We start from the raw sequence: 16,297 nt of genomic DNA, 5'->3' as shown, positions 1-16,297 counted from the left end.
AATTACTGCAGTGCACGATGAGATAGAGAAATTATGACCCATTGCTGTTTTTGCACTGCTTGCTACTAATATGATGGGGTGATTATATTGGACAGCCCAGCTCAGGCATCTTGTTCAGTTTCTCTGATACATTAAGAACTTAATGCAATTTTGAAATATCAATGGACTGATCCTGCACAGCATTTGCCAACTAGTAATTAGTATGAAGCATGACCAGCATTTCTAAAACGTAACTGCTGAGGTCAGTTTTAAAAAAAGGCTTGCTGATGATTTTCATGGAGTTAAATACAGCATTTAATATTGAGTTTACTCATTATAAATGCTTCCCATATTATAACAGTGACTGCAGTTCAAAAATCACTAGCAGTAAAATATCTTGTGCTGAAGACAAAGCTACCGGTCTCTTTATATTTCAAAAGAGGTTTTGGGCAAGTTTCCATTGAATAAATCACAGGTTCAATTTGCTTATCTTTCATCCATTGAAGAGAAATGGATATACGAATATTTATCAAGGTTTTAAAAATCTGTTAATTCACCAAGAGTCAACCAGAGTTAACAATGCAACATATTCTAAAGTGTGAGACAACTATACACAGGTAAACAATATGTACAACAAAGAAATGGAACATTAACAAGTAACTCAGCTGCACTGGTGAATTCAATCATTCAATCCCATGGGGATAATGAATTCATGCCATATGCATTCCAGTTAAAAAACAAGAAACAAAATCCCAGAGCAATAAGCTATGTTGTCTCTAAGCTCTTAATCAAATCAATGAATGGCAAAGAGATTCACCTCTACATCTTGCATGTTGGGCAGGAAACCCAATTTTAACTAAAAGAGGAAACATTATCCGGAAATGTGGCCCTTTTCAAAAGACATGCATACTGTAATAAATTTATATCCTCATTTTTCCCTCTGAAATCTAGTATTTGACATTTTGCTTAGAGTGCCATCTATTGATTATCTGTAGTAGTTTAGAGATGCTGCTAAAACTGTCAATCAGAAAGCAAACCATTGTTATTTAAGAGAACAGCACAGGAAAGGATCCTCAGTCCAGTATGTCTTCGCTGACCACAATATCATTTTAAACTGCACATGCCTGTACGTGGTCTATATCACTCACGTATTTGTCTAAATACTCCTTAAACATTTCTATTGTAACTGCCTCCACCACTTTCCCTGACAATACATTCTGCTGGGACCTTTGTGAAAACCCCAAACAATTTTTGTCATTTTCAAGCATATTAATCAGGTCACTTACAATTTTGTCCAAACCTTTTAAATGCATTACAAAGGCCCAGCAGAAATCCTGGCAGAACACCAGTGGACAAAAGGCCAGTCAGAATTAAATCTCTCCAACTACCACCCTCTCTCTTACGTCTAAACAAATTTTAAAATTTACTGTATCTCCATGGATCCCATGAGCCTTAATCCTCTGGTTTTGCTTACCACAAGGAACCAAGTTGAACGCTTTACAAACGACCACGTATATAACATCCACTGTCCCAGTCTCAATTAATCTTCTTCATCATCTCCTCAAAAAAAAAACTCAATTATGTTAGCAAGTATTGATCTTTCCCTGCACAAAGCCATGCTGACTGTTCCTGGTAAGACGAAGTTTTTCCAGTAAATCCTACTAAGGAGACTGAGGCGTAGTTAAGGTGGCGAGCGCTAAATGGCAACTCCTTTGCTTGCATCTTCAGAATCAGCTCTATTCCCATCTTTAATATCTTTATTTTTCTCTATCACGGTTCCTTTGAAGACCCTGACCTGGAGTTACTTGCTCACTTTGGTTCTTTGCGGGAATGGGACCCATTCCCTGGGTTTCAAGACTGGTCAACGTTCGGCACGCCAAGGGGTCGGCCTGAGATGCGGCCTGGTGTTTGGAAGCCTAAGATCTCAGGGCTCTGGAGACAGGCGGACCGAGGGTCGGTGTAATGGCAGGAGACTTGTGTGTCATTGGGGAGGCCAGAAAACCTTTCGCTGCGGGCCTGAAGACCCGAGATCTTTGTGATCTTCGGGCACAGAGCTCATAAAAAGCGATGAAACGGACTTTTTAACATCGTAAACCAGCGGGTTAGTCATAGTCATATTTTATTGATCCCAGGGGAAATTGCTTTTTGTTACAGTTGCACCATAAATAATTAAGTAGTAATAAAACCATAAATAGTTAAATAGTAATATGTAAATTATGCCAGGAAATAAGTCCAGGACCAGCCTATTGGTTATGTCTTCCGCTCGCTGTGAAAATGAGGGACACCTCCCTCTCCCTTATTAGGGAGAGAGAGAACCTGTGGGTTGCCGAATGCCAGAAGAATTGCAGTAAGTCTTTGGGGTAACTGCTGCAAGGTCTGTGTCTTTGCTATCGCTGAGGACATGCTTGTGCTCAGTAGCAGGTGTGCTTTTTGTTTTCCCTGTGGAGGGGAGGGGGATTGTTGATCGCCACTGCTTACGCACAGGAGGGGGAGCTGGGGGGGAGGGGGGACTTTGGGGTTCTCACATTTAACTGTCGTTCATTCTTTGGGGCACTTCTCTGTTTTCGTAGATGTTTTGCAAAGAAAAAGCATTTCAGGATGTATATTGAATACATTTTTCTGACATTAAATTGAACCTTTGAATCTTAGAAGAATCTTCTCTATTAGCTTCCCACTCACAGAAGCAAGGTCTGCAGCTACAATCTTCTGGATTATCCCCATTGGTCTTAATATGAGACCTCGACTGTTGCTAAAGTGGATGCAAAGATCTCTGTCAAGGTTGCAGTAATCTCCTAACTCTCACAACAATCATCAGGACTCAACCCTTTTACCACACCAACATATTATCCCAATCCCACATGTTCTAATGATATTAATTACCTTCCACAAACCCCAAGTATACATCAACTAGTTCACTCCGACTGGTTCAATACCACCTCAAGATTCCAACAAAATTGTCAAACAGTTTTCCTTTCCTAAATCTATTCTAACTTTATCCAATCATATTTCTAGATGACCTGTTACTGCTTCCTTAATAAAAATCAGGAGGGTAAAAAGAGGTCAAGAAATAGCTCAGGCAGATAAATAAAGGAGAATCCTAAAAGATTCAATAAATATATAAAGAACAAAATAGTAACCAGGTAGAGAATAGGTCCTCATAATGAGCAATGTGATCATCTATGTGCAGAGCTACAGGAGAGGGGCGAAGTCCTAAGTTATCATTTCTTAGGTACTTATGGAAGGAATTCAGGAAAGGGATAGTGATGCCTTGTTCACAGTGCAAAACAGCTGATGGCAGTCTTAAAGTACGTAAAATTGGAGAAATCCTTAGGGCCTGACTGTATCCTACAGCACCTTAGGAAGCCAGAAAAGAAATTGCTGGGGCCCTGGTAGATATCACTGTTAGCCACAGGTGCTGGAAGAATGCAGGGCAGTTAATATTGTGTCTTTATTTCAGAAGGGCTTCAAAGACAAGCCAGGAACTAGAAGCTGGTGAGTATAACTTCAGTGGTGGAAAAGATCCCAGAGATTGAGAGACAGAATCAATTTGCACTTAAGGCAAGGACTGATGAGAAAATTGGCACAGCTTTGTGCACGGAAATAGTGTCTGACAAAAATTTGATTTTTTTTTTAATAAGTTACCAAGATGATTGATGAGGCCAGTGTTTTACTTGTAGTCAAAATGGACTTTAGCAAGGCTTTTGACAAGCCCTGCATGGCAGGCTGGTCCAAGTGATTAGCTCACATGGTATCTAGGATGAGTGAGTCAATTGTTCACAAAACAGGCTTGATGGTGAGAGTCCAACGTGGAGATGTTTTTCAGATTGGAGACCATGAGCTCAATGCTGGGTCCCCTGCTGTTCATCTTAACAATTTGGATGAGAATATAGTTGGCACAGTTAATAAGAGTGCAGATTTGCCACAACTGGTGATATGATGGATAGTGAAGACAGCTATGCAAGATTACAAGAGGATTTAGATCAATGGGAAGGTGGATCAAGGAACAGCAGAAGGAATTTAATTCAGCTGGGGATGAAAATGTTGCATTTTGGGAAGTTAAATCAAGGCAGAACTTACATAGTAAATGGCAGGACCGTAAAGTGTGTTGCAGAACAGAGATGCCGAGAGACATAAGTACATGGCTCCATGAAAGTGATGACACAGTGAGGCAGGGTAATGAAGGTAATATTTGGCACACTTCATCATTCAGGATAATGAATACAGGAGTTGGGATGTATGCCACAGCTGTACAAGACAGTGCACTTAAGTATATGTACAGATTTGGTCACTAGGTTATGGAAGGATGTCATTAAGATGGAAACATTACAGAAAAGATTCACAAGGATGTTGCCACGACTGGAGGGCTTGAGTTACAAAGAGAGGCTGGGACATTTTTTTTTAAAGCCTGGAGCATAGCAGATTGAGGTATGACCTTAACAACAGGAATTCTGCAGATGCTGGAAATTCAAGCAACACACATAAAAGTTGCTGTTGAACGCAGCAGGCCAGGCAGCATCTCTAGGAAGAGGTGCAGTCGACGTTTCAGGCCGAGACCCTTCGTCAGGACAGGTATGACTTTGTTCAGGTTTATAAAATCATAAGGGGTGTAGGTAAGGTGACTGGTCAGTTTTTCGTCACAGGGCAGGGAAATCTAAACCTAAGGCAGAGATTGAAAAGGGGAAAGATTAAGGAGAGACTCAAGAGGCAACTTTTTACAGGCAGAGTGGCTGGCTGTAGATTTGTAAACTATAACCAAGGAAGATTCTCTATAGTGAATAAAATGCTGATACTTCAGAGTAAAATGACTGCAGGTTAGCTAAGATATATCTTGTCATACCTCTTCAATTTCACGGTCAATTTTCTGCTGCTTCTGTTGTTTCATTTCCTCCATGCTTTTACCCAGAAGGGCACCAAACTTAAAGCTTAGATCAGAGTCATCCAGCTGATTAAAATGAATTTAAATAAACTTAAATCAAGAGATCATATCAAGGGACAGAATACAATAGTTTACTGACACGTAAATATATCATGTATCAAGACTATCAAGCAACTGATATGTGCATATTTCTCAGAAATAAAACTTAGAAACCCCATTTCCAGAAAAGTTGGGATATTTTCCAAAATGCAATAAAAACAAAAATCTGTGATATGTTAATTCACGTGAACTTTATTTAACTGACAAAAGTACAAAGAAAAGATTTTCAATAGTTTTACTGACCAACTTAATTGTATTTTGTAAACATACACAAATTTAGAATTTGATGGCTGCAACACACTCAACAAAAGTTGGGACAGAGGCATGTTTACCATTGTGTTACATCACCTTTCCTTTTGATAACACTTTTTAATCGTTTTGGAACTGAGGATACTAACTGTACATTTGCAATTGGAAATTTTGTCCATTCTTGCTTGATATAAGACTTCAGCTGCTCAACAGTCTGTGGTCTCCGTTGTCTGATTCTCCTCTTCATGATGCGCCATACATTTTCAATAGGAGATAGATCTGGACTGGCAGCAGGCCAGTCAAGCACACGCACTCTGTGTCTACAAAGCCACGCTGTTGTAGCCCGTGCAGAATGTGGTCTGGCATTGTCCTGCTGAAATAAGCATGGACATCCCAGGAAGAGACGTCACCTTGATGGCAACATATGTCTCTCTAAAATCCTAATATACGCCTCAGAGTCAATGGTACCTTCACACACTCACCCATGCTTTGGGCACTGATGCACCCCCATACCATCACAGATGCTGGCTTTTGCACCTTTCGCTGATAACAATCTGAATGGTCATTTTCATCTTTGGCACTGAGAACTCGACGCCCATTTTTTCCGAAAACTAGCAGAAATGTGGACTCATCTGACCACAGCACACAGTTCCACAGTCTCTTGGTCCATTTGAAATGAGCTCGGGCCCAGAGAACTCGCCGGCGTTTCTGCATAGAGTTGATGTATGGCTTCCTCCTTGCATAATACAGTTTCAAGTTGCATTTCTGGATGCAGCGACGGACTGTGTTGAGTGACAATGGTTTTCCGAAGTACTCCCAAGCCCAGGTGGCTATAACTGTCACAGTAGCATGACGGTTTCTTAGGCAGTGCCACCTGAGGGCTCAAAGATCACGTGCATTCAACAGTGGTTTCCGACCTTGCCCTTTACGCACTGAGACGTCTCTGAATTCTCTGCAATCTTGCCTTGAGAAATGTTCCTTTTGAACTGACTAACAATTCTCTCACGAATTTTGGCACAAAGGGGTGAGCCACGACTCATCCTTGCTTGCAAAGACTGAGCCTTTGATGGACGCTACTTTTATTCCCAGTCATGATACCTCACCTGCCACCAATTAGCCTGCTTAATGTGGAGTCTTCCAAACCGGTGTTACTTGAATATTCTGTGCACTTTTCAATCTTATTTTAACTCTGTCCCAACTTTTGTTGAGTGTGTTGCAGCCGGCAAATTCTAAATTTGTGTATGTTTACAAAATACAATTAAGTTGGTCAGTAAAACTACTGAAAATCTTTTCTTTGTACTTTTGTCAGTTAAATAAAGGTTCACGTGAATTAACATATCACAGATTTTTGTTTTTATTGCATTTTGGAAAATATCCCAACTTTTCTGGAAATGGAGTTTGTACATTTATTCAGTTGGTCTACCTGAAATCACGTTCTATTCATGCAAATATAAGCTAACTTCCCAATCTAAAAGAAACAGAAAATCTGATACTCACCATATCTTTTTCAGCTTTTTTATTAGTCAAAGCATCAACTTGAGAATCATAATCTGTCTGAATTAAATCCCTCCTCTTCAATACTGACTAAGAAGAAAAACATGAGCATAAATCTATTCAGAATATAACTACCACAAATATTTAACTTGGTTCACAATCTGAAGTGCATAATAAATACAACTTAAAATTGTTGTAACTTGAAAACTTAAACAAAGCCATATTATTAACATTTGTATCCAGTCCAGATTTATACAGAATTTTTTAAACCATTTACAGCCACGTTATAAAATCTCTGAAGTATTAAATTCACTTACCACACTGAAATACTCTTATTCTTAAGTATATTATATTGCATTACAGTGTTGAATATGACAATACAAGGGCAATATTTGTAACAAAAGTTTGCACATAAACTTTCTCTCATGTTACCTAATTACAAACTTCTCCTCTAGGTAATAATGAACTGAGACAACTTACTTTATATAATTTGTACAGATGCAAAATTCAAGTTTTTGTTACATTTGTACAAATGAGACGGTCCATTTTTGCAGTAACCCAATTTGCCATTTGTTCTAAAATGTTAAACATGCTCTAGCTTCAACTTTTGACTCAAATAAAACTTAGTGAACTTAATTTCAGCCACAGCTTTCCCCACCAATTTCTCCTATTTTAAAAACTCACCTTCAGAGTTTCATCACATAAAATATATTCATGCACAGCAGGAAGAAAATTCTCTGAGATGCCCACAGTAAGACCATCAGTGGCCTTGCAACAGCTGTCAATGGAACTGGCTATTCCAGTCAGGGGCTCAGCCAGCTCCTTTTCATATTCGGACCACAGGCTATACACTGGACTATATTCTTTCATCGCACCTGAATATTCTTTACATCCAATAAAATTAGAAAGCAATTGTTAGCTCAATCTTATATTTCATCTGACATGATTATCATACGCACGCAGAAATAAATATGCAAAATCAAAATTACATTAGTTAGAAGATTGAGGAACAAAAACAACTAATAATTCAATGATACTGCTGGCAGTTAAAATAGTTTACAGGTACAAATGGCCCCCGTTTTCCGAACATTCGCTTTACGACACCTCGTTGTTACGAAAGTCCTACATTAGTTACCTGTTTTCGCTAACGGGTGTTTTCACTGTTATGAAAAAAAGGCAGCGTGCCCCCGAACAGCCAAGCTCCTCCCCCGGAATGGCATTCTAGCCGCCATTGCTTAAACACGTGCTTTATCTCGATTTATTTTGTGCATCTGTTAGCAAGATGAGTTCTAAGGTATAGGAAAAGCCTAAAAGAGCTCGTAAGCGTGTTACACTTAGCATAAAACTAGACATAATTAAGCGTTTTGATCGTGGTGAACGAAGTAAGGACATTGTCCGCACGTTGAACTTGCCTGCGTCCACCATTTGCACTATTTAAACGCAGAGAGAAAGAATTTTGAAAGCTGCCGATGTTACTGTTCGTTCTGCTCATAGCAAAGTGGTCTCTCTTAGTCGGCATCCAATAATGGATAAAATGGAAAGTCTATTGCTTGAGTGGATTGATGGGTGTACAAAGCATGGTGTTCCATTAAGTTTTCTTATACTTAAGGAGAAATCAGTCAGTCTTTTTAATAAGCTGAAACAGAAAGAACTGGACGATAGTGATGAAAGTGTTGTGAAAGTAGAATTTAAAGGTAGTCATTGGTGGTTTGATCGGTTTCTGAGGCGAGGGCAGTTTCATAGTTTAAGCAGGGGTCCCCAACCTCCGGGCCGCGGACTAATACATTGCTGCGAAGAATGCAGCGGTACAGCAGTAGTCAGAACGCAGCCAGCACATCTTTAAGAAAAGAGCTGAAATAAACAAGCTAATTAATTAGGTGCCGCCCGGCACGTAAATGTCAGCCCAGATCAGAGGCGATTGTCAATTGCGTCAGGTGGTTATTTGTATAAGTGTTTAACTGTGACGGAACTGCAATTTATTGGAGTCTTCCCGATTCCGGTAAGTGAAACTACACTGTACATACATAATTTCTACTTTATATAGGCTATGTATTTTTATGTGTTATTTGGTATGATTCGGCAGCTTCATAGCTTAAAGGTTACTGGGGACAGTGTTTCTACCGAGAGCGCTTCCACGAGATTTTCGCTGCGCTAGACAGTGCTGCAGAAAAGTATTTCTACTTTATATAGGCTGTGTATTTATCATATCATTCCTGCTTTTACTATATGTTACTGTTATTTTAGGTTTTATGTGTTATTTGGCATGATTTTATAGGTTATTTTTTGGGTTTGGGAACGCTCAAAAATTTTTCCTATATTAATAAATGGTAATTGCTTATTCACTTTATGATATTCCGGCTTACGAACCATTTCATAGGAACGCTCTACATTCGGATGGCGGGGGAAACCTGTAAATGTGTCAATTTGGCATTTGATTTAGAAACTCGTCATCTTTCCATTCACCATTGATTTAAAAAAACCCAGACAGATCATCCCATAGACTAATGCAGAAATCCATGCTACTATCCCTAATCAGTCCCTGTCTATCATACTTATAATCCAAATACCAACTCTAACCGGTTACTTGGAATAGCTTCCAATAACTTTCCCCCTACTGATGTCAGGCTCATCGGCTTATTCTTAGAGCCTTTCTTAAACAACAGAATAACATTAGCTATCCTCCAATTCTCCAGCACCTCATCTATAGCTAAGGATGTTTTACAAACGTTTGTAAATATCTCTGCTAGGGTCCCTGAAACTTCTGCACTAGCCTCCCACAGGGTCTGAGGGAACATCTTGCAAGAGCCTGGAGATCTATCACAACAGCAAACACCTCCTCCTCTGTAATCTGTATAGAGTTTATGAACTTGCTGTAGAAGCCCTTAGGATTCTCTTTCACCTTGTCTGCCAGAGTAACCCTGTGTCTCCTTTTATCCCTCCGGATTTGTTTCTTAAGGGTTCTCTTGCATTTCTTATACTCAAGTATGTCATTTGTTCCACCTGCCTATACTTGCTATGCACCTCTTTTTTTTCCAACCAGGGCTTCAATACCTCTCAAAAACCAACGTTGCCTAAGCCTGTTATCCTTGCTTTTTTATTCTGAGAGGAACATGCAAACTCCGTAATCTCAAAATTTCACCTCTGACGGCCTCCCACTTATCAAGTAAACTTTTGCCAGAAAACAACCTGTCCCAATCCACACTTGCAGATCCTTTCTGATACCATCAAAATTGGTCTTTCTCCAATTTAGAAACTGAACCCGAGTACCAGACCCACTCTTTTACCTTGAAACTAATGGCATCTTGATCACCAGAGGCAAACTGTTCCCCTACACAACCTTCTGTCACCTGCCCTGATAGGAGGTCCGGAATCACATTCTCTCAAATTGGGACTTCTAGGCATTGATTAAGGAAACTTTCCTGACATATTTGACAAACCCTTGCCCATTCGACATTTTTACAGTACGGTAGTCTCAGTCAATATGTTGAAATTAGAAATCACCTATGACAGAAGCTTAAGTTTCTTGCAATAGTCTGTGATCTCTCTACAAATTTGCTCCTCTAAATCATGCAGACTGTTGGGTGGTCTATAATATAATCCCATTAATGTGGCCATACCTTTCTTATTCCTCAGTTCCTCCCAAAAAGCCTTACTAGATAAACTCTCCAGTCTGAGCACTGCAGTGACATTTTCCAAGACTAGTAATGCCACCACTCCCTCTCTAATCCCTGCCACTGTCATGCCAAAAACAATGGACCCCTCCCCCCACCCCCAGAACATTGAGCTACCAGTCCTGCCATTACTGCAACCAAGTCTCACTAATGGCTACAATGTCATAATTCCATGCGCTGATCCATGTCCTAAGCTCATCCAACTTTTCTACAATGCTCTTTGCATTGAAATGCACACAACTCAGAACATTAGCCCCATCGCGCTAAGCCTTTTGGTTCCTGACCTTGTAAGTAGGCGTGACAAAATCTTTCTCCACAACTATTCCACTATCTGTCCCGGCACTCTGGTTCCCATCCCCCTGCTACTCTAGTTTAAATCTCCCTCTGCAGTCCCCCTCCAGTTCAGGTGCAAACTGTCCTTTCTGTACAGGTGCACCTTCCCTATAATGATCCAAAAATCTGAAGCCCTCTCTCCTACATCAAATGCTTAGCCATGTGTTAAACTGTATGATTTTCCTGTTTCTGGCCTCACTAGCATGTGGCAGAGATAGCAATCCTGAGATCACAATTCTGGAGGTCTTGTCCTTTAACTTATCACCTAACTACCTCTAAATTCCTTAGCGACATGAGGGTTACCAGGGGATCGGAGAAAGCCATTGTTATTCAACTGTTTAAAAAAGGTTCTAAACAGAAACCAGAAAGTTATAGGCTAGTGAGTCTGACATCAGTTGTGGGGAAGTTATTACACAAAATACTCTGCAGATGCTGGGGTCAAAGCAACACACACAACATGCTGGAGGAACTCAGTAGGTCGGGCAGCATCCGTGGAAACCAACAGTCAACGTTTCGGGCTGAGGCCCGTCGTCAGGACTGAAGAGGGAGGGTGCAGAGGCCCTATAAAGAAGGTGAGGGGAGGGTGGGAAGGAGAAGGCTGGTTGGTGCCAGGTGAAAAACCAGTAAGGGGAAAGATCAAAGGGAAGCAGGGAGGGGTTAGGCAGGAAAGGTGAAGGAGGAATAGGGGAAAGCACAATGGGCAGTAGGAGGTGGAACCATGAGGGAGGTGATAGGCAGCTGGAGGAGGGGGCAAAGTGAAACTGGGATGGGGGAAGGGAGTTGGAGGGAATTACCAGAAGTTGGAGAATTCAATGTTCATGCCAAGGGGCTGGAGACTACCCAGACCGTATATGAGGTGTTGTTCCTCCAACCTGAGTTTGGCCTCATCATGGCAGTAGAGGCCATGTATGGACATATCCAAATGGGAATGTGAAGCAGAACTGAAGTGGGTGGCAACCGGGAGATTCTGTCTGTTGTGGCGGACGGAGCAGAGGTGCTCGATGAAGTGGTCCCCTTTCTACTAGCTATCGTACTTTCCCCTATTCCTTCTTCACCTTTCCTGCCTATCCCCACCCCTTGATCTTTCCCCTTACTGGTTTTTCACCTGGCACCTACCAGCCTTCTCCTTCCCACCCTCCCCCCACCTTCTTTACAGGGCCCCTGCCCCCTCCCTCTTCAGTCCTGATGAAGGGTCTCGGCCCGAAACATTGACTGTTCATTTCCACGGATGCTGCCCGACCTGCTGAGTTCCTCCAGCTTGCTGTGCGTGGGAGTTATTGGAAAGTATTCTTTCAGACCTGAAATATAAGTATTTGGGTAGACAGGAACTGTTGTCTACATGGACTTTAGTAAGGAATTTGACAAAGTCCCACATGGGAGGCTGGTCAAGAAAGTTCAGTCGCTCTGCATTCAGAATGGTGTATTAAATTGGATTAGATACAAGCTTTGTGGGAGTAGTCAGAGTGTGGTAGTGGAAGGTTGCCTTTCTGACTGAAGGCCTCTGACTAGTGGTATGCCGCAGGAATTGGTGCTGTGTCCTTTGTTGTTTGTCATCTATATCAATGATCCGGATGATAACATGATTAACTGGATCAGCAAATTTGCGGATGATACCAAAATTGAGGGTGTAGTGGACAGTGACGAAGGCAACTATGACTTGCAGAGGGATCTCCATCAGCAGGAAACATGGCAGAATTTAACGCCCACAAGTGCAAGGGTTTGCACTTCGGTAAGATCAACCAGGGTAGGTCTTGCACAGTGATCGGTAGGGCACTAAGGAGAACAAAGGGATCTAGGAATACACGTACAGAATTCGTTGAAATTGGTGTCACATGTAGATCAGTTCATAAAGAAAGCTTTTGGCACATTGGCCTTCATAAGTCAATGTACTGAGTACAGGAGATGGGATGTTATGTTGAAGTTATACAAGATGTTGGTGAGGCCTAATTTGCAGTATTGTGTGCAGTTTTGGTCACCTACCTACAGGACGGATGTAAACAAGGTTGAAAGAGTACAAAGAAAATTTTCAAGGATGTTGCCGGGTTGGAGGACCCGAGTTATGACAAAAGATTGAATAGGATACGGCTGTATAGTTTAAAATGTAGAAGATTGAGAGGGGAGTTGTTAAGGTATACAAAATTATGAAGGGTATAGATAGAGTAAATGCAAGCAGGCTTTTTCCACTGGGGATGGGTGGGACTACCAGAGGTCATGGCTTACAGGCGAAAGGTGAGAAGTTTAAGGGAAATATGAGGGGGAACTTCTTCACTCAGAGGGTTGCGAGAGTGTGGAATGAGCTGCCAGCACAAGTGCTGCATACGAGCTCAATTTTAACATATGTTTGGATAGGTACATGGATAGTAGAGGTATAGAGGGCCATGGTCCCAGAGCAAGTCAAAGGGTGTAGGCAGATTAAATGGTTTTGGCATTGACTAGATGCGCCCGTAGGCCTGTTTCTGTGCTGTACCTCTCTATGACTCACTATGCACAACCTTGTCACTAATTCTACACATCACTGGACCACGAACTTTCCCTCACATTTAAAAATGCTGTGGACTTGATCTGAGACGTCCCTGACCCTGGCTCCAGATAGGCAAAAAATCATCTGGGAATCTTGTTCTCATTCACAGACCTTCTTTCTGATCCCCTTACCAATGAATCGCCTATCACTGCAACTCGCTTCCTCTCCCTCCTTCCCTTCTGAGCCAAAGCCTGGCTCAGTGCCAGAGACCTGCTCGCTGCTGCTTCTCCCTGGTAAGCTGTCCATCCCAACAGCATCCAAAGCAGTACACTTATTATTGAGGGGAACGGCCATAGGGGTACTCTGTACTAGCTGCCTATTCCCTTTCCCTCTCCTGATGGTCACCAAGGCACCTGCCTCCCACAACTTTAGGGTACCTACGCTCCATCTATCATCTCCACATTCCCCAGAATGAGCCAAAGCTCATCGTACTGCAGCTCCAGTTTCTTAATATGGCCTCTAAGGAGCTGCAGTTTGGTGCACTTCATGCAGAGACTGGATGCCTCCCAAAGTTCCCACATCTCACACAAAGAACACAGCACTAATTCTGCACCTATTCTCAGTGCACTAGCTATGTAACAACGGAAAAAAAAACTTATTAGAAACTGCATCTAGACACTAGAATACCACAGCACAGTACAGGCCCTTCAGCCCTCGATGTTGTGCCGACCCATATATTCCTTAAAAATAATATATTCCATGCCAAAGCCAGACCACTGCCCCACTCTGCTTCCACCTCCTTTCTTTCTATTGGCTCAATGACTCACTCCTGACAAGACTTGTAGGTTTCAAATGGCTTCCACTCTGCACGATCTCACTCTTACTCGCTACTTCAAACAATGGAGAAGATGTTGCCTATAGTGGGCCAGTCTTGGGACCAGAGGATGCAGCCTCAGAGGAGAGGGACATCCATTTAGAACAGAGATGAAGAGGAATTTCTTTTGACAGAGGGTAGAGATTCAATGGAAGTTATTGCCATAGAGAGTTGCAGAGGCAAGTATTAATTATATAAAGTGGAGGTTGATAGGTTCTTGATTAGTCAGAGCGTCAAAGGTTACAGGGAGAAGGCGGGAGAATGGAATTGAGAGGAATAATAAATTAGCCATGATGGAATGGCACAGCAGACTCGATAGGCCAAATGGTCTAATTATGCTGCTACATCTTAAGGTTTTATAGCAGTGAGCCAAATGCAATGACTTCAGAAAAACACTCCACTCAGAAAACAAAAGGGGATAAAATAAGTTAATATTTCAATGAGGGCAATAAATGATTAGGAACACATACAAAATGCTTGTGTAACTCAGCAAGTCAAGGTAGCATCATGGAGAGCTGAAATTTCGTGTTGAGACCCTTCACTAGTTCTGGAAAGGAAAGGGGCACCCAGATCTTGTACTTCCTGACCAACAAACTGCAATCAGTAAGGATGGGCAGCAACACATCCACTGTGATTATTTTCAGCATTGGTGCCCCACAACGCTGTGTTCTCAGCTCCCTATACATTCATGACTTTGTGGCCAAATTCTGCTCTAACTCCATCTACAGTTTGCAGATGGTACCACCACAGTGGACTGTATTTCAAATAATGAGTCAATAGCATAGGTAAAAGACAGAGAGAAAGTGACATGGTGTCATAGAAACCACTTTTCCGTCAAAGTCAGCAAAACAAGAGTTGGTCATTGACTTCAGGAAGGGGGCATTACACATGCTCCAGTCTATATCAATATTACTGAGGCTGAGAGCTTCAACTTCCTCAGAATGATTACCAATTAGTGCCCTAGACCATGTCGTCACCCATGGCCAAGGATGTTAATCAGCATCACGACCTCCTCAGGAGACTAAAGGAACTTAGCACATCCCCTCTGACATTCACCAATTTGTAATCAATGCACCATAGAAAGCATTCTGTTTGGTTGCATCACAGTTTGGTATGGCAAATGCTCTGTCCATGACCACAATAAACTGTGAAGAGTTGTGGACACAACTCAACACAATCAGAGAAACTAGCATATCTTCCATGAACTCTGTCTACACTTCTCATTGCCTTAGAAAAGCAACCAGCAATCAAAGAATCCAACAACCCTGGATATTCCCTCTTCTCCCCCTCTCATTAGGCAGAAGATACAAGCGCCTGAAAACACAGCACCAGGTTCAAGGACAGCTTCTTACAACAAGATCCTGCTGTTATGAGACTATCGAATGGTTTCCTAGTATGATAGAAATGGAGTGTTGACCTCAATCTTTGTTGTGACCTTGTACCTTATTGTAAATCCCCACTGCCTTTCTCTGTCACTGTCATACTTTATTCTGCTGTTTTCATTTGAATTACCTCAATGCACTGTTGTAATAAATTGCTCCGTATAAATGATATGCAAGATTTTCACTGTACCTTGACACCTGTGACAATAATAAATCAATTTACACGCAAGACCTGTGGATTGATAATTTAATTGTCCATTGAAACTGCATCTGATACATAGCAGGTCAGTGTAATTTAAGGGGAGTTAATGGGAATGGGAGAAGAACAAAAGTGGCATTAGTGTAAATGGGTGCTTGATAGTTCATTTGGGCTGATCATGCAAAAATGTAACGTGCATGGAAAAGTACGTAGCCAACCTGATCTATGCAGGTGATTATGTCATACTAATAAGGAGGAAGTATTAAACTTTTGTGATATATTTAACTTAATTTTCTTCGTTTAATTTCCAGAAAAGACAATGAACTTACCTTTCAATTCCTTTACAATTCTTTGGTTGACTCTATCCAATCTTCCTATTTTCTGATGGAAAGTGTCAGCATACTCATTCATTGCAGTGAATTCATCAGGTCTATTCTTAACACTCTTAACTGAGCTGGCAACAGCCCGAAATGTTTCTTCCATTTTACTGATGAATGCTGAACCAATCTTCTTTTGAGAGGCCAGGTCCTGCATTAAAAAAAATAAAAACAATTGAACAAACCATCAGGAAATAATTATATACTCCATACATAGAGAATAAATAAAGCAACAGAAAAATTAAGGGCACCGGAATCATGTAGGATATTAAACTATAATGAAATCATTTTACCATTTTTGAC

At 41.3% G+C, this 16,297-nt stretch overlaps 1 protein-coding gene across 1 annotated transcript in view; it reads right to left on the bottom strand.

The window, feature by feature from the left end:
* The window catches only part of snx7 (sorting nexin 7), a 74,699-nt gene that overhangs the window by 11,387 nt on the left and 47,015 nt on the right, over positions 1-16,297 (bottom strand). The window contains exons 5-8 of the mRNA XM_072273511.1: positions 15,947-16,145; positions 7,382-7,581; positions 6,701-6,787; positions 4,817-4,921 (exon numbers count right to left, since the gene is read on the bottom strand). Coding sequence (XP_072129612.1) covers positions 4,817-4,921; positions 6,701-6,787; positions 7,382-7,581; positions 15,947-16,145 — 591 coding nt within the window. The remainder of the gene's footprint in view (positions 1-4,816; positions 4,922-6,700; positions 6,788-7,381; positions 7,582-15,946; positions 16,146-16,297) is intronic.

Source organism: Mobula birostris, chromosome 12 (assembly GCF_030028105.1).
Source record: "Mobula birostris isolate sMobBir1 chromosome 12, sMobBir1.hap1, whole genome shotgun sequence".
NCBI classification, from domain to species: domain Eukaryota; kingdom Metazoa; phylum Chordata; class Chondrichthyes; order Myliobatiformes; family Myliobatidae; genus Mobula; species Mobula birostris.
This window is presented reverse-complemented; position numbering and strand designations above follow the sequence as displayed.